General features: G+C 51.7%; 9 protein-coding genes across 9 annotated transcripts; 5 read left to right on the top strand and 4 right to left on the bottom strand.

Moving 5' to 3' along the window:
• Positions 1–807: 807 nt before the first annotated feature.
• On the bottom strand, positions 808–2,419 carry A1O5_03180 (uncharacterized protein; the record flags this gene model as incomplete). Its single annotated transcript, XM_007743793.1, has 3 exons — positions 808–1,110; positions 1,172–2,337; positions 2,407–2,419. The coding sequence occupies 3 exons, from the start codon at positions 2,417–2,419 to the stop codon at positions 808–810; spliced, it is 1,482 nt and encodes a 493-aa protein (XP_007741983.1).
• A 669-nt stretch (positions 2,420–3,088) lies between these two features.
• Positions 3,089–5,019, top strand: A1O5_03179 (uncharacterized protein; the record flags this gene model as incomplete). The annotated part of the gene is made up of 5 exons (XM_007743792.1): positions 3,089–3,400; positions 3,506–3,845; positions 3,897–4,241; positions 4,296–4,775; positions 4,853–5,019. 5 exons carry the CDS (start codon positions 3,089–3,091, stop codon positions 5,017–5,019), a joined length of 1,644 nt encoding a protein of 547 aa, XP_007741982.1.
• Positions 5,020–5,933: 914 nt separating this feature from the next.
• A1O5_03178 (uncharacterized protein) lies at positions 5,934–8,071 on the bottom strand (the record flags this gene model as incomplete). The annotated part of the gene is made up of 3 exons (XM_007743791.1): positions 5,934–6,139; positions 6,253–6,690; positions 6,757–8,071. The coding sequence occupies 3 exons, from the start codon at positions 8,069–8,071 to the stop codon at positions 5,934–5,936; spliced, it is 1,959 nt and encodes a 652-aa protein (XP_007741981.1).
• A 771-nt stretch (positions 8,072–8,842) lies between these two features.
• A1O5_03177 (26S proteasome regulatory subunit N9) lies at positions 8,843–10,053 on the top strand (the record flags this gene model as incomplete). The annotated part of the gene is made up of 2 exons (XM_007743790.1): positions 8,843–9,122; positions 9,173–10,053. 2 exons carry the CDS (start codon positions 8,843–8,845, stop codon positions 10,051–10,053), a joined length of 1,161 nt encoding a protein of 386 aa, XP_007741980.1.
• Positions 10,054–10,596: 543 nt separating this feature from the next.
• Positions 10,597–11,697, top strand: A1O5_03176 (uncharacterized protein; the record flags this gene model as incomplete). The annotated part of the gene is made up of 1 exon (XM_007743789.1): positions 10,597–11,697. One exon carries the CDS (start codon positions 10,597–10,599, stop codon positions 11,695–11,697), a length of 1,101 nt encoding a protein of 366 aa, XP_007741979.1.
• Positions 11,698–12,184: 487 nt separating this feature from the next.
• On the bottom strand, positions 12,185–14,012 carry A1O5_03175 (alpha,alpha-trehalose-phosphate synthase [UDP-forming] 1; the record flags this gene model as incomplete). Its single annotated transcript, XM_007743788.1, has 4 exons — positions 12,185–12,446; positions 12,509–12,848; positions 12,907–13,650; positions 13,706–14,012. 4 exons carry the CDS (start codon positions 14,010–14,012, stop codon positions 12,185–12,187), a joined length of 1,653 nt encoding a protein of 550 aa, XP_007741978.1.
• Positions 14,013–15,865: 1,853 nt separating this feature from the next.
• A1O5_03174 (uncharacterized protein) lies at positions 15,866–18,237 on the bottom strand (the record flags this gene model as incomplete). The annotated part of the gene is made up of 2 exons (XM_007743787.1): positions 15,866–15,966; positions 16,023–18,237. The coding sequence occupies 2 exons, from the start codon at positions 18,235–18,237 to the stop codon at positions 15,866–15,868; spliced, it is 2,316 nt and encodes a 771-aa protein (XP_007741977.1).
• A 3,156-nt stretch (positions 18,238–21,393) lies between these two features.
• Positions 21,394–22,922, top strand: A1O5_03173 (protein farnesyltransferase subunit beta; the record flags this gene model as incomplete). Its single annotated transcript, XM_007743786.1, has 3 exons — positions 21,394–21,740; positions 21,833–22,591; positions 22,640–22,922. 3 exons carry the CDS (start codon positions 21,394–21,396, stop codon positions 22,920–22,922), a joined length of 1,389 nt encoding a protein of 462 aa, XP_007741976.1.
• Positions 22,923–25,238: 2,316 nt separating this feature from the next.
• On the top strand, positions 25,239–25,709 carry A1O5_03172 (uncharacterized protein; the record flags this gene model as incomplete). The annotated part of the gene is made up of 1 exon (XM_007743785.1): positions 25,239–25,709. Exon 1 carries the CDS (start codon positions 25,437–25,439, stop codon positions 25,707–25,709), a length of 273 nt encoding a protein of 90 aa, XP_007741975.1. The 5' UTR covers positions 25,239–25,436.
• Positions 25,710–26,499: the final 790 nt, after the last annotated feature.

Here is a 26,499-nt window from a genome sequence, read left to right as displayed (position 1 = left end):
TTTGGCCTCGCTTGTCATGGCGTGCGCCTCTACATTTCTTCTATTTCACATTCTCACAAGTCGCTTACAGCGCCAGCGAATGGCTCCCACAGCTGCGATCAGACGCTGACCCTTCAACAGCTTGGACGGATGGGCGTAACGATGAGGCACGGGGTCCTTGCCCGCATAGGCGGACACTCTTGATCGTGATCGTCAGCAAGTAATCCCACGTACCTCCACTCCCGAAAAGAAGGTACATGATCATGTAATACCGCTTGACACGTGACTTCATATCGAGGTTGTATGGCTGCTATCCTGCGCACTTGAGTTTGGCCGCTCATTCTTGGATGATCCCGAAACTTCGCGGAGATTTGCCCTATTCAACTCCCTCGGCGGCAGCAGGAAATGAGATTCTAGGAGCTCATGATGTTCGGCATACATTGCCACATTTTGTTCGTCCATGTGTCTCAAGCCACAAGGCGGGCCGAGCTCAGCAACTTCCGGAAAAGATCTTTTCTCGATGAAAGTATCCAAATCCCGTTGACGAGTGTATTCGACTTCCTGCTTTGCGGTATTCTTTCGCCGCCGCTTTTTCCTGAAGAAGAAAGTGAGCAGTCCATGGGTGGTGAAAGTAAGAAGGATACCTCTTCGTGTTCCTTCTATCACCTGGGTAGGCCACAGCAAGCTCGAGACCGCTTACCACCTTGAGTAAGTCCATCAATAAAAGCTTGGAGATAGATACTTTGGCGGCTCAGTATTGTGGAAACCATCGACAACGACAATGCCTGTAGGTATGGCGACCACCAACAACCGGAGCTTGACTGGCCATCAGATCCGCCGACGACAACAAGAAAGTACCAATTCGCCAGGGTTTGAATTGAATCTTTCAAGTGTGACCAGTTCAAACCCGCTGTCAAGGAATTCAAAGTCGAAGAGGCGGACAAGGGTAGAGATTACCAGCAGTTGTTCAAAATAAGCAATGTTTCTGCCGATGCACGCTCGTGGCCCGGTGCTGAAAGGTAGATGGCACTGAGCCATCTTCTCTCTGTCGCCAGTGGACCAGCGATCGGGGTTGTATTCTGCCGGATTCTCAAAGGCGTCAGGGTTTCGAAGAAGAGTGTACGTTGGTACCTGTACGTTGCAAATGTTAGGAGCTGTCACCGTCGCAAGGTACGGGCGGAAGGGAACCTACGGAGACGGTCACGCCTTCTGATATGAATTCACCGGCCAGAACACGCCCGCCTTGAGGTACAACTCTTGGCAACCCCATGGAACTGGCAGGCCGCAAGCGAAGCGACTCTTCAATGCATGCTCGTAGATAAGGGAGCTTGGCCACAGCTTCATACGACGGGACGACGCCACAGAGGCCCGCAGCATCGAGTTCTTCCCGCAGCTTGGCCAATACTTTGGGGTGTTTGTAGAGGAGATAGATGGTGTTAGTCAGCGCGGCGGTAGTGGTGTCGGTGCCAGCGTTCATCATGACGCCGCATTCTGCCAAAATCTGACCTGGGGAAAGGTTCAGGCCTTCTCCCTTCCCATTTTTGAGCAGCTTTGAGAAGATGTCGCCTTCGGCATCCTTGTTCTGAAGTCTCTTTCTGGTATTGTGGTAGATGATGTTTTCGTAATCGACGCCTGCTTGCTTGTAGGAATGCCACGCAAACAATTTCTTCGAGAGAGGGAGCAAGGTAGCTTCCATTCCAAGAGCTGTGCCGATGATGGTAGCGTTGTGTAGTGTCTTGATGAAAGGGACTTCATAAACCCTGCCAGCAGGAGTCTCTGCTTTGACAACATCATCCCCCCTGTCTAGGCAGCCAAGCGGCTCCCCATAGAGAAGATTTGAAAAGACGTCGATGGTGAAGTAGTTAAGGTAGCGACGCATGTTGATGTCCACACCGCAAGCAGCATGTTTGTCCACCTGCTTCACCAGATTGGTAATGCCCCGAGAAATGACAGGCTCGAGGCCTGCAATGGTCTTTTGCGCGAAGATGTGAGCCAAGGTCTTTCTCTTGAGCTGATGTTCGGACTTCACTCTGGCGTCGGCCATATTCCTATGTTGACCCGCCCCGCCGTCGTAGAAGGCATCTTTCAAGAGATTGGCACCGTGGCCGTAGATTTCGTTCACGGCACAGGGGTCGGAGATGGAAACGTGATTTGGAGCAATCCGAACATGTGTGCCGAGCTTTTCATGTGCCTGGTGAATGGCGAGAAAGTGTCGACAGCGAAGATTGTGAGAGATGCGCCACAAGGACGAGAGAGCGGCATAGGATGGCGCTGGAAATTTCCTGAGACCTTTGAGATCCAGTAGGTAGACTAGTATGGGTTGAATGAAAATAGCCACCGCTACAGTTCCCAAGAGGACTAGGCGATCAAAGTCAGTGGCATTGTCCTAACGATGCTCCACTTGTAGGAAGCCGAGGAAGTACTCACCCTGAACAAGCATGTTGACCTCTGTAATGTCAATCAGGGCAATCAAAGCTTCAGGGCCTAGAAAATATTGATATGCTGGATGGATTCTCCCACATCTGAGTCCTTGGATTCTTCTCACGATATATGTATATGCCCTTACTTTCCCTATTTTCTGCCTTGTTGTATTCCGTAATATGAACGGGTCGCAAACGACGAAAAAGGAATTCCGCACAGCCTTGCCAACAACGAGGCCGGCGGCCCCTTTTTCGTCGGAGCGGTGGTTTCCCAAAACAGTAAGTTTCCGCCTGGATTCATAAAATTCCTACTCGCTTAACAATGTTTGCCGCTGGATGAACGTACGCTTCGCTGCTACATTGGTTAACATTGGTTGACATGGTTCCCCAACCTCCGCGACAGCCCCCCGGGGCAGCTCCAGGCGGAGATGCGCAGGAGCTCTGGAGCATTTGAGGCGAAGTCGATTTGCGGAGTTAGGTCCAAGTTCAAGCGTCCGCTACAATGACCCCTTATTGTAGGGGATGGGCCGACGGACATGGACTATATAACAGCGCTATGGTGTCCCCTTTCTCGACGAATCCATCACATATTGTTTCCTGAACCCCCCAGCCTACTCAATTGCTCCTGCCACAAAACCTCACGGCCTTTCTGCTGCAACATCTCCATCTTCAGGTTTCTAATTTTCGCCATGCCTACAAGCGGTGTCGTCCTTGTTGCACCAGTCGATGTCGATCGTATCGAGGCACCCGTGACGTTCAAGGCCTACTTGATCTGCGCGTTTGCTGCCTTCGGTGGCATCTTCTTTGGTTACGACTCTGGCTATGTCAATGGTGTGATGGGAATGAGATCCTTCATTCACCAGTTTACAGGCATACCGTATCCCGGGCCCGAAGCTTCTGTCCAAGAGATGGGCAATTTTGTCATTCCTGCGTGGAGGCAGTCTCTGATTGTTTCCATATTATCTGCTGGGACGTTTACTGGTGCCGTCGTGGCTGGGGATGTGAGTTTATTTCTCCTTTAAAGGACGTTTCTGTTTTGGTTCTTTTTTGATGAAATCGTTGCCATGCAAACTATTAGCAGCAGAATAGGCTAATAGGTTGGCTAGATTGCGGACTTTGTTGGGCGCCGAAATACCATCATAGCGGGATGTATCATATTTTCCGTTGGCGTTGTCCTTCAAGTGGCTGCTGCCGCTTATGGGCTCCTTGTCGCGGGCCGTCTCATCTCTGGTCTGGGTGTTGGGTTCGTCTCGGCAATCATCATCCTCTACATGTCTGAAATCGCGCCACGGAAGGTCAGAGGAGCCATGGTCAGCGGCTATCAGTTTTGCATCACTGTTGGTATTCTCCTGGCCAGCTGCGTGGTATACGGTACTCAAAATTACACCACTTCTGCATCGTACCGTATCCCAATTGCCATGCAATGGGTATGGGCCCTCATTCTTGGTTAGTACATTTTCACACCAGGAGTCCGGAAATACTGACACTGGCTCATAGGTTTCGGGCTGGCTTTCCTGCCCGAGTCACCTAGGTACTTCGTGAAGCGCGGGAATCTGGAAAAGGCCACAAGGAGCTTGGCAAGACTCCGAGGACAGCCAGAGAGCTCGGAATATATCCAACAAGAACTCGCAGAGATCATCGCAAATCACGAGTACGAGATGAAAACAATCGGAAACACGGACGGATATGTTCAAAGCTGGCTCAACTGCTTCAAAGGCTCGATCCGCAATCCAGGCTCCAATCTCCGCCGTACTCTGCTCGGTACATCGGCTCAAATGATGCAGCAGTGGACTGGTATCAATTTCATCTTTTATTTCGGCACAGTTTTCTTCCAAAGTTTAGGTGTGAATCACCAATTCGCTTCTGCAGAACGACTCAATGACTGATTGGATATAGGCTCAATCAGGAACCCATTCCTCATGTCCCTGATCACCACTCTAGTCAACGTTTGCTCCACACCAATTTCTTTCTGGACAGTTGAGCGGTTTGGACGCCGCCCGCTGTTGATCTGGGGTGCTGCTGGCATGGTCATCTGTCAATTTATCATCGCTATAGTCGGGACTGTTGATGGCGGCAATCAGGCCACCGTCCGAGCCGAGATCGCCTTCATCTGCGTCTATATCTTCTTCTTTGCCTCCACTTGGGGTCCCGGCGCCTGGGTGGTTGTAGGGGAAATGTTCCCACTTCCCATCCGGTCCCGAGGCGTGGCAATGTCAGTGGCGTCCAACTGGTTCTGGAACTGCATCATCGCCGTCATCACACCTTACATGGTCAACCCCGACCAAGGGAATCTGGGCGCCAAGGTGTTCTTCGTCTGGGGTGCGCTCTGCTGCGGCTGCTTTTGGTGGGCATACTTCCTCGTTTACGAGACCAAGGGTACGTTGGACCTTTTCTCTGTGACCCCATCACTATGAACCCTTATCTTGCTGACCGAAAATCCTTGTGTATAACAGGTCTCTCTCTTGAGCAAGTAGACCGCATGCTCGAGGAAACCACGCCTCGGAAATCGTCCAGATGGGTCCCGACCACCACTTTTGCTGCCCAAATGGGTGTCAATGAGAAAGGAGAACTCGCTCAAGAGCTCGTGGAGAATTTTCAACGCAAGGGCTCCATATATTGAGCCCTAGTATCTCAATAATACAAAGTTGACGACGAAGAAGTGCGCACTCATGTCCTGTGTGAGATGTTGCGAGAGGTCCAGTGACGGTTGATAAATGTAGAGCATGGGAATTACAGCTCGCAGGCCCAAGGTTGGGTCCGCCGTATTGTGCTAAAAAGAAGGCGAGTATTTGGTGTATGGTTTGTTAGGTTATAGCTAGAGAAGAGGGTGGCTGATCGTGAGACTTTATAGTGCAACTAGATCATCGAGGCCATGAGGTACATGTCCCATTATGCCGAGCAAGGAGTCCAGAATTTGGTGGTCCCTTCTGTCGATGATGCAGGATGCATTCCGACAATTTCGTCGAGGCTGACAGAAGTCCAGGCATCAGTAATGGCATGGCATGGCAAACCCGAGGTTGCGATGCCCGAGACCGACTATCCCCTTCAGTTCGCAATTAATGCCCGCAAGATGTCCCTAGTTCGCCCCATGGGTCTGTTGGTGAAGGTTTTGGAGTCGAACATTAGGGCTGCGGCAGCAGTGTAGGCTCCAGTAGACTAGCAAGCCAATGTTTTACACGGTTGACTTGAACTTTCTTGGACTGCAAACTGATACTTGATGAGCCCTAGCTATATCATCACTGAGACAAGTCCCAATTTTGTTGCACCAAAAAGGGAACAAAAGCAAAGATATCTGGAATGACAGTCATTTCTGGGTCGTTTCATACTCGTCCTGTATTAACTGCCGCAATTGATGACAATCGGCCAGACCGACTAGACCGCGAACCGCATGAGCTAAAAGCGTTGATATATCTTGGGTCTGATGCAGCCACATCCACTACCAGCGCTGTCTGCACGTTCACGGCGGATGTCGTTTATCTTGAGAGATATTGAGAAGTAGCAGAGTCTTAGGCAGTGCCAACTACAGCGAAGTGATCACTGTAGGTTTGTGGGAAAGGAGAGGTCAAGGTTGCCTTCCAGACATGCGTCGATGACGTCCAAGTCGAATTCTGGATCAAACATCTCAAACGGATCCAGCTCTGGCATTTCGCTGAAGTAGGAGAATCCTGGATCCTGGAAAACGGTTGAATTGGCGTCTAAGACACCATATGTTGGTCTTGATCCTGAGTAGGGATTATTGCCTGCTCCAATAGACTTGTCAGAGAGTGTGACGACGCAATGCTAGACATGGAACAGCCGTGTCTACTAGCATGATGTATTTTGTAGCTCAAGAATTGTATACCATAGCGCTTACCTTGTTTTGCGGTGAAATTCCCATGTCGTTGGCTTTTCCGGAGCTCAGTTCCTGCAACATTCGCATAGACTCTGTCTAGTTCTTTAAGAGTCACATTCCCCATGTCTGCCATGACAGCGGCCGACCAGAATATTTCGCCTAGTGTCTCCAGTATCCGGCAATTCATCTCCAGGGCATTCCGGGCTCGCGAGCGGTACATGGGGATTTTGCTCCGTCGTAGTTCTCGATAATTAACACTCAGGGATAAGGACACCGCATAAGGGACAAACGGGAGCAAAACTAATTGGTCGCGAAACTCGTGTCCAACCATAGCTGTAGCCCGCTCCGCTGACAAGATCTGCCGAGTCCTCGGTGCTGTAGGACCGAAGGCACCATTGTCACCCGGACGGGGACGAAAAGACAATATAGCGACGGCGTGATAAAGAACTTCGATGGTTGCTGAGCGTAGGAATCAGGTCAGAGGGTTTCCCTATCGAGACAACACAGCCCTGAAGCTTTACGTACCTAGCAGGTGTGTAGGAATTTGGGTGGCAGAGCATCTTGTGATAAGATCCTCAAACAGAGCAAAGTCGACTGACGACTCGCTTGGTGTTGCCCTTGGGCGGTATAGTTTGACGACGCCATCAAGCAATTCAATGACATGTAAGAAGAGCCTGAAAGTTGGAGCCTGCTTTGCGAATGACTCTTGAAAACACCGTGCGATGTCCCTCTCATGCATGGCGACCGCACGACCATGAGAAGCAGCATTTAGCCGGTCAAGAGCCCAGACGCAGCAAAACAGAGTTCGGGCATATTCGATATCAGTCTCGCCATCTCGATCGGGAACATGCAGACCGAGCGAATAGACATACTGAACTGCCCGCGCAATCATTAGAGATGAATTTTCGCTACCTTCCGGCCCGTCGACGAAGAGCGACATCAACGCGAGCGCTTGTGTGAGAATGATCTTATCGAGCACGATGCCAATTTCAACTGCCACCCTCATAGCAGCGAGTAGGCGAATCCCGAATTCCTTGAACATTAGCGGAGCACCATCTGCTATGACCAGGTGTCTTCTTGAAGAAAAATCCATCGATGCAGCCAAGCACATACCTTGCCCAAGCAGAATACGGGCTGGGCTGTCGCTGGAGAAGCTTCTATACGTGGCCTCGTCAACGATCGGGAGAATAGGGTGGACTTTTTCGAAATAAAGGGCGCACAATGCGTCGAAGTGTACAGCAGGAGGTAGAATTGATAAACACTCTTCCTCAAGAATGGGCAAGAATATTCTCTGAATACGAGGTGTAAATCCGTGGAGGAGACTCGACGGCGGCGCTTTCAATTTTTCGGGAAGATTTGGCGAATCTCCAAGCTTTGCTGCAAGCCAGACCCCGATATTGCTCCCATTAGGCATCCCTCTCACGTTTTCTGGACTCGTTGCAGCCAGGAAAACTCCCTCGGGATTCATGTCCCCAATGAATCTTGAATCGAGAGGTGGGCCATCGTTCACACTTTCAGCTTCGGTAGGAGGGCCTTGCTCTGCATGATCCGCCGTCAAGTCGTTGATAACTGCATGCTTATCGATTGACGCCGCAGTTCTGGAACCACTGAGTGGCGATTGTCCCCCATCAAGGTGCTGCTGGAATGATTGCTGGGACACACCAAGAACCTCATTCACTGCTCCATAATTCGGACTCAAGGAGAGTTGATCTTGCACGTCTTCTTGCCCGACGTCATGGTTGCACCGTTTTTTCTTCTTCCGGCAAGTAGCACAAGCTCGTGGCAGGTGTTTCCGTTTCCGGCTGAACACATTGGCGTTGGTGGCAACAAACTTGTACATGGTTTGCTTGGCCAGTAATGCATTAAGGGTGGTTAAGTAGAAGAGCTTTGAGAACAGTAGTTAAAACATAGAGCGAGAGGCATCTCGTATGTCACGCCTCCGACTTTGAAAATCAATCTTTGGGAAACCGAGGGTAGGTTGGTAACAGCGATTGAGACCGTTTTGATCGCCAAGTCAAGATCTCGTGACCAGCGAGTCATGTGACAACTAAGCTGGCAAGAAGAAATGGTGCGCCTGGACATTAACACGTAGGCACAAGCACCGGAACAAGAATATAAACGGAGTGAAGAGCAATGCTGCTTCCAAGGGAGTCGTGCTCCTGGTGGTGGGTTCATAAACCAATTTCATGCATGATCGACAACATCGGAGGCACATAGAGAACCCTCTGCAAGTCGGATATGTTGCACTGCTCATTAGGTGATGATAGCACCCAGAATCCAATGACCCTGAGTAGCTGCCGGTTGCTGGGCACCTGAATGCGTGCCTAAACATTTGAGGTCGTTGTTTGATGGTGCCAGCTGATCTTCAAAAGAAAAAGGGGCCGGTGAACGCTGCGGTGTGATACGAAGTAGGAGTGGAACACAAAGCGACGTGAGCACGTGATCTAGATCGTTGACGCGCCTCGTCGATTGCCTGCGGGCGCCGCTCAACTAATAGATTGCCATTTTCAACACGGTGTCTGTCCACTCTTGTCTTCTACAGGTCCTGCACATTCTGGAACCGAATTCGACTCGAGTTCTCATCTTCCCTTCCTCCCGCTTTAGCATCGCCATGTCAAAGAAACACGATCCGGAGGCAATCTCGAATTTCCTTGCAGAACAACGAGATGAAGCACCCACCGAACTTCAACATGTCTTTCTCTCTTTCGAAGATCTCTGGGAACGCAAGCTATGGCATCAACTGACAGACAATCTTTTGGAATACTTCTCGAATCCAGAGAGTACTGCTCAGAGACTACCCATCTACAACACATTCATCATTAGTTTCGCCGACAAGATCAACCAGCTCAAACTCGTCAAATTGGGATTGAGCGCCTCGGCGCAAATCAAGGGTACGTCCCCAGGAGTCGGTACTGAGAACTCAATGCTAAATTACCGTCAGATGACACCGAACGAAGCCAGTTCCTCAAGACTCTCGCCGATCGAGTTGCTAGACCCGATTCCGAAGAAGCGCACGTCTACACCATCACCGAGCTGGCCAGTGTGTATCTGAGGCTAGGAGAGGCAGCAAAGGCGAAGGAACAATTAGAAAAGGCGCAACAGACTTTGGATCAATTTGATTTCGTGGAGAATGTGGTTCACGCTGCCTTCTACCGAGTCAATGCCGACTATTACCAAGCTGAGAGCGACTACACATCCTACTACCGAAACTCGTTACTGTATCTTGCATGCATAGACGAATCAGAGCTAAATGCCGAGCAACGACAGCACAGAGCATACAATCTGGCCATTGCTGCATTGGTGTCGGACCAAATCTATAACTTCGGGGAGTTGCTGCTGCATCCCATTCTGGACGTCCTCAAGCCTCCACACCCTCAGTCATGGCTGCGCGACCTACTGTTTGCCTTCAACCGAGGCGATCTCGCTGCATTCGACCGGATGTCCAATAACCTCAGCAAAGATCCCATCCTCGAGTCGCATCGATTGTTCCTCTGGCAGAAGATCAACTTGGCTGCGTTGACAGAGCTGGTATTCAAGCGGCCTCCACATGACCGTGCAATGACTTTCAAGACCATCAGTCAAGAGACGAATGTCAAGCCCGATGAGATTGAGCACTTGATTATGAAGGCCCTCAGCTTGGGACTTCTGCGAGGAAAGATTGACCAGGTAGCCCAGATTGCGAGGATCAACTGGGTACAGCCCAAAGTACTGGAACGAAGCCAAATCGAGGGCATGAGGCAGCGGCTGAAGGAGTGGGATAATAATGTCAACGATTTGGGCCACTGGATAGAAGGCGTCGGCAAGGATGTTTGGGCGGCATAGTCATCATGATCACAATTGTGTGAGACGGCTAGGGAATGGCGTTTCGAAGCAGCAAAGGAGAGGTAGACGGCCGATGGGAAAGGTTCCCTCGAGAGCGAAAAAGCAAAACATTGTAGGATTAGCCATCGGAGATACAATCCAGTAATGCGCCTTGTTGTCGAATTTCATTCCATGAAAGCAAGACTCGGCTGTGATTTGACTGCCCAGCGCCGCAAGGCTTAAGCGAGGCTGAGCAAGGCTGCCAGCAGCTCCACCGACTGGAGCCCCGAATCCAATGCACGCTAAAATTTTGGACATTGGACATGTTCGAGCATCAAGGAGCTCTTTTGCCATCCGTTCTGCGCCGTACAACCCCAAAAATAATAGCATCGAGGCCGCTGGCTTTCGGTTTCTCCATTGCCATTCCCCCAATGCATCCTCGATCCTCTCTTTGACGCCGGTAAACGCACGAACGCACCCACGCCCGCACGAACGAACGAGCAGACGAACGCAGGAAGGGTCGGTGGTTTCCCAGCCGGCTAGTCATTCAGGGAGTCAGTCATAATGAACCCGTCTTCTGCGACGACGTTCGCGCGTGCCTGTGCCTGCGCCTGCGCCGGTCGGGCAAGACCTACTGCACCGCAGAGCCTGCTGCTCGTCCTGCGGACGCAGTCGACAGCACCGTCACTGGTCGCCAGTCGAGGAACGAATCGCCATCTTTCGTCGCGATGCCGCAAAGTCCCTGTACAGCAGCAGCAGCAGCAGCAACGAACGTTCTCTTCAACATGTCTCCTACACCGAGCACAGCCTATCACTGACCTGCCGCCGCCGGCATCTTCGGAGGGACTCGACGCCTCGATGATCCTGGGCAAATCAAGCGGTGACGGATCAAACATTGCCCCGAGCATACTCTCACGCGCATCGACGGATCCTGACTCGAAAGGATCGTCTTCTACCTCTGTCCCTCAACGCTCATCACAATCACCACCCACTCCACCACCCTCGTTGCAAAATGAGAAAACCACAACCTCGTCATCGTCGTCGTGGGATCCCTCGCTGATCTACCCTTCTTCCTCCTCCTCACACGAAATCGCCGCCCGGGATGCCGCCTTCTTATCTACATCGCCTACGCTGGTGGGGACCGTGTCCAGGGTGGGGACGATGCAAAAGACAGTGCGGGTGACGCGCCAGATCCAGGTGTGGCACGCGCATTTCCAGAAACACTACACGCGCCCGACGCACAGCCTAGTCCACGACCCGCACAACCTGCTCCTGGAGGGGGACGTGATCAGGTTCGGCGCGTTTCCCCCGTCGATGAGGGAAGAGCGCGACCGCCGCGGACAGGTGGTGGTCAAGAGACATCGGCCGCGCGACCGCAACGGGGTGGTCAAGGAACAGGGGGTGCGGTACATTGTGCGCGAGGTCATCAGCCCCTTTGGCGTGCCCCTCGAGCAGAGACAGCCGCGGGCCGTAGGGAGCGACAAGGGCAGATGGCTCGGCACCGAGGGCGAGATGAAGAAGCTGGCATTGAGGCAGAAGGGGAGACGGGATGGCAAAGGCGCCAGCGCCAGCACCACCAGCACCAGCACCAGCAGGACAAGCCGGGCGAAAGCAGGGGCAGTGAAAGGGAGAGGGGGATCGGCAGCGAACCCGGTGCCCGCGTAAGAGAAGGAAAAGAGGGAGAACACCGAGGGTGGCCTCCTAGCATTGTGTGTAGCCACGTAGTTATATAATTCGATAAGACTCGGGGGGAGACCAGGGAGCTATTTCAAAAGAAAATACGAGCGCCATGGTCGTCGACAACAACCCATATAGAGATCTGTATTCGAAAAGTACAAAATGAACCAGAGGTGGTGAAAAAGATGTGCCTTTTGGCTCCATCATAAAATCTGGCGCCCAATCTACAGACGCTATGGTCGACCCTCGGTCGTTTATGGCCTTTGCAAGCATAAATTCTCGTAATCGTGAAATGAGTGCCTATCTATCGTTCCTCGCGCCTTTGCCTGCCTTTCTTTGTTGCTTTGCTCCCTAGACCTGTCTAATAGTAATACTTCGTGACTGTAAGTTATGCAACAGAAAAGCCCAAGTCAAGGGCTCCGCCGCGTGACCTCGTGTGGGTTCGGATTAGATTGGTGGCCGATGTCCCTTTGATTTACAACGTCATCGACTGATTATCTTTCGAAATTCCATCGACATTCCTCGATGCTTGCACGCCATCAATTACAACCTCTGGGCTCGCAGTTGTCACAGGCTGTGACGGAGTTTGTCTCGTTCCTGAATCGCCATCTCTGGCATCAGAAGGCGGCTGCTGAGAAGGTGATTTTATCAGGGAGGCTCGTCGTAACTTCAGCTTCTTCTCGCCTTGTGCGGATATTCTAGTCAACTCGGCCACAAAAGATTGTCCCCAGAACGCACTTGAAACGGTCGTTAGACAAGCCGCCAGAGCAAAGTTTCATGGAGGCGTCAGATGACTCACCTGGTATACTTGAAGACATACTTATGCAGCTTGGCATAGTTAATGGCGCGGTGTTCTGGACTCATAGTCACAGCTTCCTGAATGGCACCTGCCAACTCCTCGGTATTCCAGGGGTTCACCAAGATACTGCCGTTCAAGCTCTGTGCGGCACCGGCAAATTCGGAGAGAATGAGCACCCCTTTTCGTTGTTCCTGCGAGGCTATGTACTCAAAGGAAACCAGATTCATGCCGTCTCGCGTCGAGGAAACGAGACACACGTCTGAGACGGCGTAAAGTGCAATCAACTCATCAAAGTTGACCGATTTGTGCATGAAGTGGATGGGCATGAATTCGATCGTGCCTGGGCTTGTCAGCCAACCAGAGTCTCGAGGAAAGTTGGAAAACGAGGAAGAACTCACCGAATTTGCCGTTGATTCGTCCCACCAATTCATTGACCACCGCACGAAGATTCTGATACTCCTCAACGTCTTGCCTGCTGGGCACGGCGACTTGGACCAAGACAACCTTGCCAATCCATTCCGGGTGATCCGTTAGGAAGACTTCGAGAGCATGAAGCTTCTGAGGAACACCTTTGATGTAGTCAAGACGATCTACGCCGACAATCAACTTGACACCCTTGAACTTCTCCTCCAGCACCGCAATCCGCTTTTGAACCTTCTCCTTCTTCAAGCCTTCGGTGAATTTTTCCGGGTCGATGCCGATCGGGAACGCACCAACCGTGACAATCTTGCCTTCAAACTCGACCCCATTGGGCGTTGTTGTGAGATTTAAGATTCGTGAGCAGCTACTGAGGAAGTGTCGGGCGTAGTCGTAGGTGTGAAAGCCAATCAGATCGCAGTGAAGAACTCCCAACAGGATTTCGTTTCGAACGGGCAGAATCCTGTAGATCTCGCTCGACGGGAAGGGAGTATGTAAGAAGAAGCCGATCTTGACATTGGACTTGGTGGACCCAATCTCTTCGCGGAGCATCTGGGGCAACAGCATCAGGTGATAGTCGTGGACCCAGACCAGATCGCCATCCTCGACTTCACTAGCAATGGCCCGGGCAAAAAGGCGATTGACCTCGGTGTAAGCATTCCAAGCAGACTCGTCGAAGGTGATTTCACCAGGGTGGTAATGAAAGAGGGGCCACATAATGGAATCTAGAGCTGTCAGCTTGAACTGCAAATGGTAACTGGGGATTCTAGAGGCTCGTACTTGAAAAGCCATTGTAGTGTCTATCGGCCAATTCGTCGTCCACGAAAACGGGGATAGCATTGAATTCGTCTTTGAGGCGCTTGACCACATCACCGACCTCTTCTCGAGGGACCTCCAGGCCTGGCCAGCCATACCATTGAAAGGTGGTACTCTTCGCTAGGCCACTGAGACCAGTGACGAGGCCCCCGGACGACATGGAGTAATCATATTTCCCTTCGGGGGAACGCTTGATGGTGATTGGAAGACGGTTCGAGACTAAGAGAAGTCGTGATTCCACCTTGGGAGGGCTGTCGGTGGCGGAAGGCATGTTTGCCGTTGGGATAAATCAAGTGTCTGTTAGAGTCCTAGACGGTGTCCTATCGAGAGCTGACTCAGACCAACCTTGGGGAGATGGTCAGATGGCAAGGGGTGGGCGGAAGGGATGGATACAGAGTCAAAGGAAAGAGGCTGTTGGTGAAGAATAGGTGAAGGCGCGGGGGGGGGGGGGGGCGTTGGTGGCAGCAGCGAACCCACGCGCCTTACAGTGAACCTTGTATTTTTCAAGACTGTAGTCGGTGGTGGGGATGGTGGTGGTGATGGTGGTGGTAGAAAAGAAGCGATGAAGAAGGAAACGATCTGAACTTGACAAGTCGATGGATTGATTTCCTGCGTTTGCTGTCGAGGGGTGAATTCCTGCCCAATGCTTTTCGGGAAGCCAGTCAAAATGCAGTCGCGATGCAGGTGCAGACAGATGAATCGAGGAAGGCGTGATCCGTATCAGCTAGTACGCGGTGATTTGACTGCTCGGTGCGTTTTCTTCAACTTCCACGAGGACGAGACTTGGGGTTTAGTGGAGAGTTGTGTGCAGATGATAATGGTTTCTGGTTTATTCTCTGAGTGGGAGGGTTCAGATGCAAGGTCGTCGAGGGGTGCAGTGCAAAGTTTGAAGTCGTCGAGGAGTTACGGTAGTTGTGCAAGGCGAACAGGGTGACACAAAAGTAACAGTTGCAAGCATGTGAGAGGACACGTTCGGCTTAATTGAGGCCCATCTTCGGCAAAACCAGATGTTGGTAAAGGGTGATGGCGATGGCGATGGCGATGTTTCTGGTGCTTTCCTTGTTCTCAGTTTCCAAGGCCGTTGGATTTCTTGGTGCTGTTAGCTTATAGAAAAAAGAAAAGACCGTTCCGGCTGTGATACTACTACATACAGGCTTGATACGTCAGGCCAGCTTCGGATCAAGGTTCCGTCGGGCAAGTTAGACCCAGCTAGACCCAGCACCAACAAAACACTCGGTGCATAATCGAATCTTCCACTGCCTTGCCTACAACTACTCAATACGGAATGCTTCCCAGCCCCTTGTGCCCGAATAGCTGCCGCCATCACTCTATTGGAATTGGATCGCCCATCAATTCCTGGACTCGGCTATCATAGCTATTGTTTAAAAAAATAAAAAAAACACCTTTGCTACTGGAGAAGCGAAAGAGCTACAAGTGAAAAAAAAAAAACCCATATAGGTACTGAGTACTAGATGCTTTTCTACCCAAACTATCCAGAGGAAAAGAACTTCCTCTTGCACCGTCTCGATTGACGAGTGGATGATACATACCCATTCGTCCCGTCATGTTCGAAATGCCCCATACATCTCATATCTCTCAACACACATGACCATGCTAGTGATAATTGCCGACAGTTTGCCGTGAGGACCTCTTCTCTCTTTTTTTTTCGTTGCGGTCTATGTAAATTGCTTGAGCGGTTGCATTCCCGCCCAATAGCCTCGCCAAATATGATGATTGGTCAAGATGGTGCAGGACATCGCTTTGGAACGCTCATTGCATGCACAGCGCCGTCCTTGTTCATGCTTCCAAATGAAATCCCACAGCCTCTCCCCGCGGCCCTGTTTCCTCTACCCAGTCCTCCTTCCAAAAAAGACCAACCTTTTCGACATAAAAATATATATCTGGGGGGGAAAAAAAAGGAAAGGAAAAAATAGATCAAGGCTAGATTCATGCTAGTGAGTGAGTTCGTCGTCATAACGCCGTGGTCGTTCATCAATCGTCCATCCGGTTCGCGTGAAAAAAAATATCAAGATGCGTCGCATGGTATCGTGGGAGACGTCAAATATCTCGTGAGATCTGCAACGACGGGATTTTCTCATCATAAGCCGTAAATACATCATAGATCTAATTCGCTCGAATCACAAGTTTGGCAAGGAACTTGTTCGACAACGAATCAAAGTCTTTGCGGTCGAACCGTGCGTTAGGTCGACCTCGTAAGTAGTTTTCTGCACCCCGAATCAGTTCTCTGCACGAATAAAAAGCCAAGGGGGCATCCACTCACCATATCTCGTAACATGTTCGCGGACTTCGCTCATGGTGTTGCACACATCCATGTTGGATGCCAGGAGTGCATGGTGCTTGGAGGTGTCCCACTCAAGGAACGACGGGAGCTTTTGAGAGATGGCCTGGAAAAGGCCGACCACGACACCGACGGGAGTAGTTTCCATGTCGTTGCAGAACTTCTCCACGGCCGCGTTGTCCGGTACACGGTAGTGGCAGTCAAACTGCATGCACTCCCACACGGCCAGCAAAACTGATGCGAGGATGAAGATGGTGGGCCAGTTTTTGAGCTTGTCTCCACTGTACACGCTCGAGTACAGACTGGACAATTCTTCCAGAACATCCTTGTGCAATTCACGCCACATGTCGGCCATGGCACACTTGATCTGGAAGTTGATCATGACCGGCGCCATCGTCTTGCCAAAGAATTTGGACGTCTGTTCCTCGATCTTGCCAACAAAAGACTCTTCACTGGGCACACCCTCGACCATGGTAATATGCAGAGTCAGATTGTAGGCTAGCATCAGCTTCAACGCCTTCTTGATGATTTTCGATCCGGTCTTGAAGTAGAAGCGGTACGCCGTCTTGAGCATTTGTGAGAGGAAGGGTGTTCCCTCAAAGTAGTCGTCCACAAACTTCTCAAATGTGCCAGTCCCGTCAATGTGTCGGTCGAGGTAATCACTCAGCATGGTCGTCGAGATGCCTTCCATGCCAGCCGAGAGTTTAGCCGTCGAAACTTCGTAGCCGTCAGGCGCGAATGAGTTGGCCTCGATCCAGTCCATCTTCAGACATGTCTCATCCCTGACGTAGACTTCTCGAGCGGTCACAGGGAGCATATGGCCGTAGCCGTGAGTGATGAACAGCGTCTTTTCCGTGTCGGAGAAACCCTTGATGTTACCCACAGAGAAGCCGAGCGAAATGTGTCTCTCGTAGTCGAACTTCCAATCCTTCAAAAAGTAGCCAATCTCCTTGATGTCGATGCGAGTGCAAGGGACTTGCCACAGGCGGGCGTGTGAGGGTTGGCATCCAGCACAAGGCTCTCCTTTGTCGCACGTCTTCTTCAAGAACTTGCATCTCAAACAGGCCCTCAACTTCCGAATCTCACTGGCTTGTTTTCGTTGCTCAGGACGGAGCGGTCCCTTTCTTCGTCCGACCCTCTTTTCCCCTTCGGCCTTTCCACCGGGTGATGACTTCTTCATGACCTTGTCTGTCGACTTGGCCGCTATCGGACTTTTTCTGGAAGGCTTGCGGCCAGGGGAGCTGCCGGAGCCTTGGGAACCGGGTGATCGTATCGACGGTGCGGATGACTTGGCCGAGGGGATGGGGATGGGACGCACGAGCGCCGACGGGTTGACGCTCATAGACGGAGCTGAACCGTGGTCTATTGACAGGCGGTGAGTATGTCCTGTGTATTCAAAGTCGCTGTCTGACAAAGTGGTCGGGGAGTAGACTGCTTGGGAAGCACCCATGTCGAGATTAGACATGAATGTGCCATGACTTTGCTGCTCAAGATCTGAATATGACGATTCGGACAAAGTCCTATTGTGCACGGTTTGATTGGGATCAACGAAAAATTGTCGTTCATACTCAAAGGAGTTTCGAGGCTCAACCATTGTCCATCCGTGTTCGTCACAAGAGCTGGGTTGCGAGAGGACTTCGAGGTGAGACCCGGTGGGAGAGCTCGTCATGTGCTGATATGGTGAAACGGCAAGCCCGACGTCCGTGGTGGTATAGCTGATCAACTCGCTCTGGAGTTCGGCCCAATTCTGTGGCATGCCTTCAATGCCCGACTCGAGGGGGAGGTAAGAGGCTTCAAGCGACAAGCCGGGTGCTAAAGGAGCCTGCGACACGGGCATCATGGTCATGTGGGAATGATGTAGAGGAATGCCGTGGAACTGGGCATCGTAATGCAAATCGTACTGTTGTTGCTGGTTGGCATAGTCGAGACTGGACTGCTGTGCCTGGGGTTGTTGATGGTGCTGGTGCTGGTGCTGCTGGAACCTCCAAGTATCCATCATGGGATGTTCTGCCATCGTGGTCTGCCGCAGGCCATGACTGTTGGTCTGGATGGGAGAAATGTTCCTCCTGGGATCTGGCCGAGTAGCAGCTACTTGGTCGATTGGTATAGGCCAGGCATGGTCTCGGAAGAAGGAGGCGCCTCTTGAATCGAGATCGTAGGCAAGGTCTTCACTGGTCAGGGCGATGTTGCCCGCCATGTTTGGGAAGATGTGTCAGACGGTCAGCCTCGTGGGATAAGATATGCGGGATCTGGAGGACAAGGCGTCTCGAGGACAGACTGGTTGATTCTCTTTCTCTCTCACGGGCCTTGTGAAGCAAGAGCAGAATGAGCTGTGTCGAGAAAAAGGCAAGGAGGAAGGAAACTGAAGACGAGTTACAGAGTGACCGCTCAAGACGAGGTCGACTTGAGAGGCGGGCGTCAGGTGCGAGGGCGAGAGAGAGCAGGAAGAGGCGGTGAGCAGAGCATGCAGGTTTTTGCGGATCGTCGAATTGGGCGGGGAGCACACGGCAGAAAGTGGGAGGAGACGAGCAGAGTGGCAGCGGGCGATGTGGGTGTTGGTGGGTGTTGGTGGGTGTTGGTGGGTGGTGGCTCGGTGGACTGCGCTTGACTGCGCTTTGTGCGATGCCAGTGGTTCGTAGGATGATGGATCAGTTGGGCCAGTGGTCAGTACCGAGTACTCAGTGGTCAGAACCCAAAGCGAGCCAAAGGTCCGAAAGGTCGCAAAGGCCGCCTGCAGGATGAAAGCCCCAATGCTGAACAGCGACCAAGCGATAAGTATCGTCCGACTTGCCGATGCCGAGTGACTGGCTGATCTGGGTGAGGAGCCAAGATGGATTCGCGGAATCACAGCTCACAGCCCCAATCTTTGTGGCCTAACGGAGTTGGGCGAGAGGATCGGGGGGGGCCAGGGCTGGGTTGGTCTGTGAGCCAACTAGGAGTACTGGGTAGTGTGATGTTGATGGTATCTGGAGTGAGAGAGAGAAAGGTGTCTTGGGTTCTGGCTGTCAGGCAGTCAGTTAGGTTGTCTGTATGAGAGAGGGCGAGTGGGTGGTGAGCGATTGAGTGAGGCAAAGGTGAGGTGATGGAAACACCCGACTCCGTCCCTACTCTTGGGTACGTACGAGGTATTCGGTACGAGGTACCTTTTGTTGAGTTACCCCAAGCCGAGAAAATAGATGGAGGCGAGAACAGTAGCAGTTAGCTGGCTGGTTAGGTGGGTTTCCGGCCGTCCTTGCACCACTGGTTTTCACTTGGCTGTCGCTGATTTGTACAAGGACCAATACTTGGGTACTGGATTAGCTGTAGCGCCGAGGCCCGTCTTTTTCCGTGGATCTCCCAGGAGTAGGTACTCCGTGTTGGAGAGTACTGGGTACTTAGATAGCAGATACTAGGACAGAGAGGAGCAAAAGACAGAATGCAGGAGTCAGGAGGCGGGAAAGAGAAAGACAAAGCGGAGGGCTTCTCTATTTACTGGAAAGAGGTGTGAGGAATTAATTATCACCATTCCTGAACCCATATCCAACATGCTGGGACCTTTGGTGGCTGCGCCCTGTTTGCCATCCATCATCTTGCAACAACTCACTCAACCACTGACAACCGACACGGCACAACAACACGAGAAGGATGCTTGAACGCAATTCCTCAAATGAGATTCTTGATGTCTAGCCCGCGCCTTGTCACCCTTTCTCACACTTTTTTTTTTATTGTAGTATTTGCCGCTCATTTCAATCGCCCGCGCCAGTTTTTCATGTCCTTGATTCCAAACGCAACGCTTTCGTGGCGCTGGCCAACTGTGCGAGATGCCTACTTAGGTCAGGGTCAATCGCCTAGAACGCGCGCAGCTGGTCTCTTGCGCACTGCTGCAAACGGCAAAACCAGTCTTACGGCAACAGCACGAGCACCCGCAGTCGATGGCAGTCCACCATAGAAATGTCGCAATGCCCCAATCAAGCTCACCACTAATGCAAGTAATCGCGGAACGGTGCTGACCACTAGTCCTGCAATGGCAAGTCTTTTCCTCCCAAGCCATCGTCTCTGGCCGTGTGAACCCTTCGCCTGTGAGGGAACGAGATCTGTGCTGCGCCTCGCTGTCCTTGTTGATGAGCTTGTTATTATTCATCTCTGCACCCATGTGTTATTTCACCAGCCAGCCTTGCCGTCGACCTCGCTGCATCTGCAGTTCATGTATCCCCCTGGTACACGGGAACTCCAGAGAACAGCATGTCAAGGGCCGCAAGCTGAACAATGTGAACGAGGGTGTTCCGGTAATTCCCCCCTTCGAAGAGCGGTGTAGACTTCTGAGACCGCCTGCGCCTAGCCACCGGGCCATTGCTGCTCCTGGACGGCAACGCGACTTCCAGCTGGCGATCCCAGACAGCACGAGTTTCCCACAGACATGTCAGTTCCGTTCAAGGGCAATGTTGGTGACAGACCGACGTTTCAGGTCTTGAGACATGGAGGATATCGCTGCCTCAACCCCGCGCGGCACCATCATGGTGACGGTGTACCCACAAAACAGTTTGCGGGAGCATTGTCGGACCATATCTGCGAGACCCAGCCAGTCACCAGCCGTGTCCGCAGCACCCGTGTGCTCTTCCACTGATTGAGCTCCGGGTCATCGGCTCTCAAGGACTGGCCGAGCTGGCATACCCCTGCTGCATTGCTTCACATACTTCCAAAGCGAAAGGAGGATGATTTACAACAGTATGCGCTGTTGTGGCTCCGAATCGATGAACGTTCTTTAACAAGAGATAAAGTAGGTGCCCCAACGTTGGGGCCAGTGGACATATAAATCAAAAATATACCATATATATATATATATATGTACCTACCTAGGTAGGTACTATTTTACACACACACATGTACACATATTGCTCAAATGCGGGCAGGCGCCAAGCACGATCCTCCTCGTAGCCTACTAGGTACTCAGTAGGTAATACTGGGTAGGTACAACTGCTTTTGACTTGGCCTTGACCCTTTGTTAACAATTACCCCGCAATCAAAGCATACGATAATATCTCCATCTCCATCTCTCAATCTCAAGGTGAGATAAAATGACATAAATGAGCCTTTAATGAGGACAAGATCTTCGCCGTATATTAGTATTATCTGTGGTCAACGACGCGTCTCAACTCCAGTTCTGCTGCTCAAGAGCTCAGGCCACTGCGCCGACTGCCGTGACCTGCTCCACATTGCAATAAACGTTCAGGGAATTTGAGAACAATATCAAGATCCAGCGTGACGCCATATCTCTCGCCTGGTATGTGCGCTGAAGGAAACATCTTAACCTCCCACCTCTCCTGAGACAAGTCATTCTACTTTCCACAACTTTGAGCCTGCCTCACACATCAAAATGGCCACCATGGACAATGTCAACTACCGAATACCCGCGTACTTCTGGCAACCACCGCCATTGCTTGATACGTTGGAGACAGAAACATCCACCGTCCAAAAAGAGACTGTCAACGACTGCTTACCACTCCTCAATGGCATCAACGATCCCTGCCGAAGTCCATTCGATTTCAATGAGTTTGGACTGCCTTGCTTAGAAAGAGAGGCGCATATTGGATTCCTACAACAGAGCTTGGATGAATACCCCGCGCCTTTCGTCGGCATCGATGCCAGTCGTCCTTGGATGGTCTACTGGGCGTTGGTGGGTCTTTACATGCTCGGGGAAGACGTCTCCGTATTTCGTGCAAGGTAACAAAACTGCTGCATTTGCTCCCTCACCCTTCTCTAACCTTTCATGCTGTGCCTGTGTGACGATGAGGTGGGGCTGATCATGCTAACAGGGTCGTGAAAACATTTTATTCCATGCAAAACCCCAACGGTGGCATCGGGGGTGGCTTCGGACAAGATGCTCATCAGGCTGGAACATATGCAGCGCTACTGAGTCTTGCCTTGGTCGGTGGCGAAGAGGCTTACTCACTTGTAGATCGCGAAAAGATGTGGCATTGGCTTGGCCGGCTCAAGCAAGCAGATGGAGGCTTTCAGATATGCGAAGGAGGCGAGGAAGACACCCGAGGAGCTCTCTGTGCCCTGATTGCCATTTCTCTCCTCAACCTTCCCCTTTCGCTTCCACCAGATTCTCCAGCTCGGGATGCTGGTATCGAGACTTTCAAGGATGGTCTTGGGGAGTACCTCTCGCGTTGCCAGACCTACGAAGGTGGAGTTGCAGCGTCACCAGGAGGCGAAGCCCACGGGTCCTACGCCTTTTGCGCACTCGCTTGTCTGTGCCTATATGGTCCGCCGCACGAAACAATCCCCAAGTTTTTGGACGTCGACGCCCTGATCTGGTGGCTTTCTTCCCGGCAATATGCTCCAGAAGGTGGGTTTGCCGGCCGGACAAATAAACTGGTGGATGGTTGCTACAGCCATTGGCTGGGAGGTTGTTGGCCTTTGGCGCAAGCGGCGGTGAGCGGCCCTCGAGATTCAGCTGGTGACAAGGCAAGGGACGTGAGCGAGAATTTGTACAGCAGTGAAGGTCTGGCAAGATATATTCTGTGCTGCTGCCAGGCAAAGGGTGGTGGACTTAGGGACAAACCATCAAAGTTAGTCACCCCAGAGTGGCCTCGGGATTTGCTGATTGAACTTCACAGGAGGCCGGACTCGTACCACACTTGCTACAATCTCTCTGGACTAAGTATCGTCGAACATTCCCACTCATACGGAACCTCGGACGGCGACGACTTATTTGGTTCAGCCTTGACCTGGCAATCCTCGAAAGCGGAAATCCCTAGCGAGCGGGATGCTAGTAAAACCTTTGAAACAAGTGCTGGTGTAAGGGAGGTTCATCCAGTCTTTGTCATTCCCCACGAAGCCGCGATGGCCATGCGCGAGTGGTCGTTGGCGCGCCCTCTTGACGTGCAAGGCGCAGAATAACGCAATCCAACAGTGCCGAAGTCAATGCACAGGTACCAAGGGGGAATCCTGGAAGCACACATTCTCTCTGCATTATTGCCTGCCATACCTGTCCCCGATATCCAGTTGTTATTAAACTCTAGTGTGACAGGGGGGCGCCACATGCGGCGAAGCCGTGGAAGCAAGCAACTCAGTCTCAAAACTCGAATCATTCTTTGAATTCTGACCCTCTCCTTCCTCTTCCTACTTCTCCTGCTTCGCAGTTCTCGATTCATTAGTCGACGGAATGTCCAGCATTGGCACTCCAGTCGCGAGACCTTTTGTCAACTATTTGACCATGAACTCATCATCATTGTTGGATGCTTAGCATCATCACTACCACCCAATGCAGGCCCGCCCGCACTGGACAGGCTTTGAGTGGGGGAATAGCTCCGGTTCATGCAGTCAACAAACCAAGTTAGGTCAGCTACGTTTGCTGTTGCAGGACCTGCCTTGCTTGCAGATTCGAGCGAAGCTTCTCCCGACATGTTGGAAACTCTGATGCTGTCTACTCAGGTCCTTTCACATAGGCTCGCCTGGACCGTCCGGACTACCCTTCAGCCGCATCAAAGTCTCTCTGATTGTCCGTCATCGAAACATCTAAGAATTCATCGTCTTATATTCAGGTTGTCGCTCGTTTAAATCAGGGCTTAAAGGCTGGTGCGTCTCCATTGCCCAGATGGTCCGAGAAGACGGTCATGAGACATCATGTCGAGCTCTGATGCGAGTTTGCCCGACAAAAAGTCTGCTCTGCTCTGGCTATCTGGGAACCTGCATTATTACTGACAACGCATTCATGCATAGGAGCTCTGCGAGTTGAGTGCGGTCCATGATCCACTGCAGCACACACTTTCGTCGACTTGCCTAACCATGTTCGCCATCGAGTTGAAACAGGACGCAAGTGTGAATGGCATAAGGGCGAGGTGGTGGCAAGATGCACAGTTTTTGATCAGGTTGATCTAATTGCGCACATCAGAGTTTTGACTTTTCAGCAGAGGAAGATTTTCCGCTCGTGTTGCAACCTTCCCTTGGCGCCTAACCTGCCTATCAAAGATATTGGTACGGAATGTGTATGTACTCGGCTGCTTTGAGCGTTTCGTCAACGATTTTCTGGTGGCTTTTAGTACCCCGGGCAGACGACCCAACCGAAATTAAGGCCCTGCATCGTCAGAGCACCATTCCCCACCTGCCAGCTGTCTCTGCATAACGCTGATTGCGTCAATGGAAGATCTCTAGTGAAGGCCCAGAAGAAAGATCTATTCCTCGGATCCAAGTCGGCTCGCAAAAGCTGTTCTTCTGCAAGCCTCACCGGTCACGCATGTAAGCGGAGAAGCAAGTCAGAGCCGAACGGCCATGACAAGCCACGAGCACCTCTGGTATACGGGCCACTTTTTCATTCGACGGTGTGCGCGGGGAATCGTCAAGGCAGCTTGTCGCCAATCAAGCCCTGTATCTGGATCTGCAGGAGCCCCAGACAAGAGGAATCATGCTAAGAATGGCCCCGACATCAAGGTTCCGTTAACTGGCTGCAAAGCATGCCAACACATCAACACATTACGATGGCAGAAGAGCATGAAAATGTTATCCTCCCTAAGATGGACCAATACCCAGCCGCTCACTCGAGGCCGTTTGGCCACTGTGGAATCTCTTTGCATGCCCCACGCAATGCCGCTGTTTTCGCGCTTGCTTTGCTGTCAGTGCAGGGTTCTCCTGTTATCCAAGCATGAAATATGCGGGAATGCCACCATGGTTCACCTGTAAAAGGCCCAGCAATGTCGATGCCATCAATTTTTGCTGCTACCTGACAACCTTTGCCCTACGAAATCCCGCCGTACCTCAAGCCAGGCGACATCTTTGCGCGAGAGGTGACACTGGTTGATAAGTTCTTGTTCGTTGTCAACCGTCTGACTTGTTTGGTGGTTTTTTCCTTCTTGTTCAACAATTGGCTGCACGGTTTATCGGGCTTCCAAGTACCCAAAGCAACCTCAAATTGAAGCAGACATGCTACACACCGTCTACCTGGCCAGTATGTCTCATTCAACGCCTCGTTCTTCCAGTTTGGTTCCGATACCTGGCTTGCACACTTGTTCCTGGCTTGAGTGCCTCATCATGTTGACCTGTTGAGATTCACTACACGCTCTCTTGGTCGCTCAGGGGTCGGCCAGCCTTGCAGATGTGTCCCAATACACGACCAGTGGAAATTCTCCTGGATTCCTGTTCGATTGTGGACTTCTTGACACTCATCTTTGCTCGACGCTTGCCCATTCTCTTCTGTTCTCAGACACTGACGGCTCTTCCTCAGGTCTATGTCAGCGCCGGCGATGGCCCGAGCCTGCTTACCAAATATCCTATAGTCCCTCTGGGTATCGCTGCGTTGTCAGGGTGAACAACCGCGAATACCAAACTCCTACGCATCATTCTTCGGAGAGTTCGGCCAAAGAGAATGCTGCATTGATTGCCTTCAACATTTGCCGAAACTTCTCTGCCAACGATGGCATGTACCCGACTGGATTTGCCCACGGGGGTGTGATACAGGGCAATCCAGTGCCCGTTGGCTCCGGTCGTCACAGCCGTAGGAGCGGAACGGACACGACTCGAATGGAGTGTCGCTATGGCGACTCTGACAGCGCTGGAAGCCGAAGTGGAGGAAGCAGCCCTGATTGGAGCGAGTCTCGCCTCTCGAGCCCGTTGCGCACGCCTCCATCTCGTCGAGCGGTCTACTCCTCGGACGCCGGCCAATACAGCAGACGAGCCGTGCCACGGTACTAGCCTTCTGCCGACGACCTTGAAAAGTTCACCAGGCCCTGTCTCTCGGATAATGTCCTCAATCAGATCGTTTCAGATGCTGTGTACGAACCTTACGACTCACGAGACCATGACGTTCGGCGGAGGGGCTCAATCGTCCATTATTATTTTTTTTCTCTTTTTTTCCTCTACCTCATGATTCATGATGATGACACGACTATGCATTTTCTGTGACGGTTGGCCGTGGTTAGATAAAGAGTTTAGCAGGCAACTGTGTGGTTCTCTGAGCCTTGTTTTTTTTTTTTTTTTTTTTTTTTTTTGAAGCATAGCGGCTTGAAGAGTCGGGTGGAGTGCTTCTCGAGAACAACATCCCCCCTTGATCCAAATTGTTTAGCCCGGAAGGATGTGTGAATGCTCTTGATGCTAGAATTTAGAATAGCAAATCATTTATCTACTTCTCTCTTCACGAAGGTCCAAAACGTAGGAACTCGACAGGGGTTTCCTGGGGGGTTTTCCTGTTGGGGCTAAGGAGCCCGCTCTTTCGTCTGATCTCGCTAGAGTCGCCGAGGAGTGCTTGCTAGCGAACAGCACAGGGCGGAATGTTGAGGATCGGCGGAAAGGGAAGGAAGACCAGGAGGAGAGCGAGGGGTGAAAGGCGGGAAAGGAGAAAGCGAGCCACCAGCGGCCTCCAAGCGACCAAGTCTGCAAGGGAGCAAGGGAGCAAGCATCAGGTGACTTGTTGCTACCGCCGAGCAGGTCAAACAAGCTTAGCTCAGAACTTGGCGCTTGAAATCTCCAAGTAGTTCACCAGGAG

Source organism: Cladophialophora psammophila (assembly GCF_000585535.1).
Source record: "Cladophialophora psammophila CBS 110553 chromosome Unknown aczJe-supercont1.4, whole genome shotgun sequence".
Taxonomy (NCBI): Eukaryota; Fungi; Ascomycota; class Eurotiomycetes; order Chaetothyriales; family Herpotrichiellaceae; genus Cladophialophora; species Cladophialophora psammophila.
Note: the sequence above shows the minus strand (reverse complement) of the source record. Positions and strands in the feature narration are given on the sequence as shown.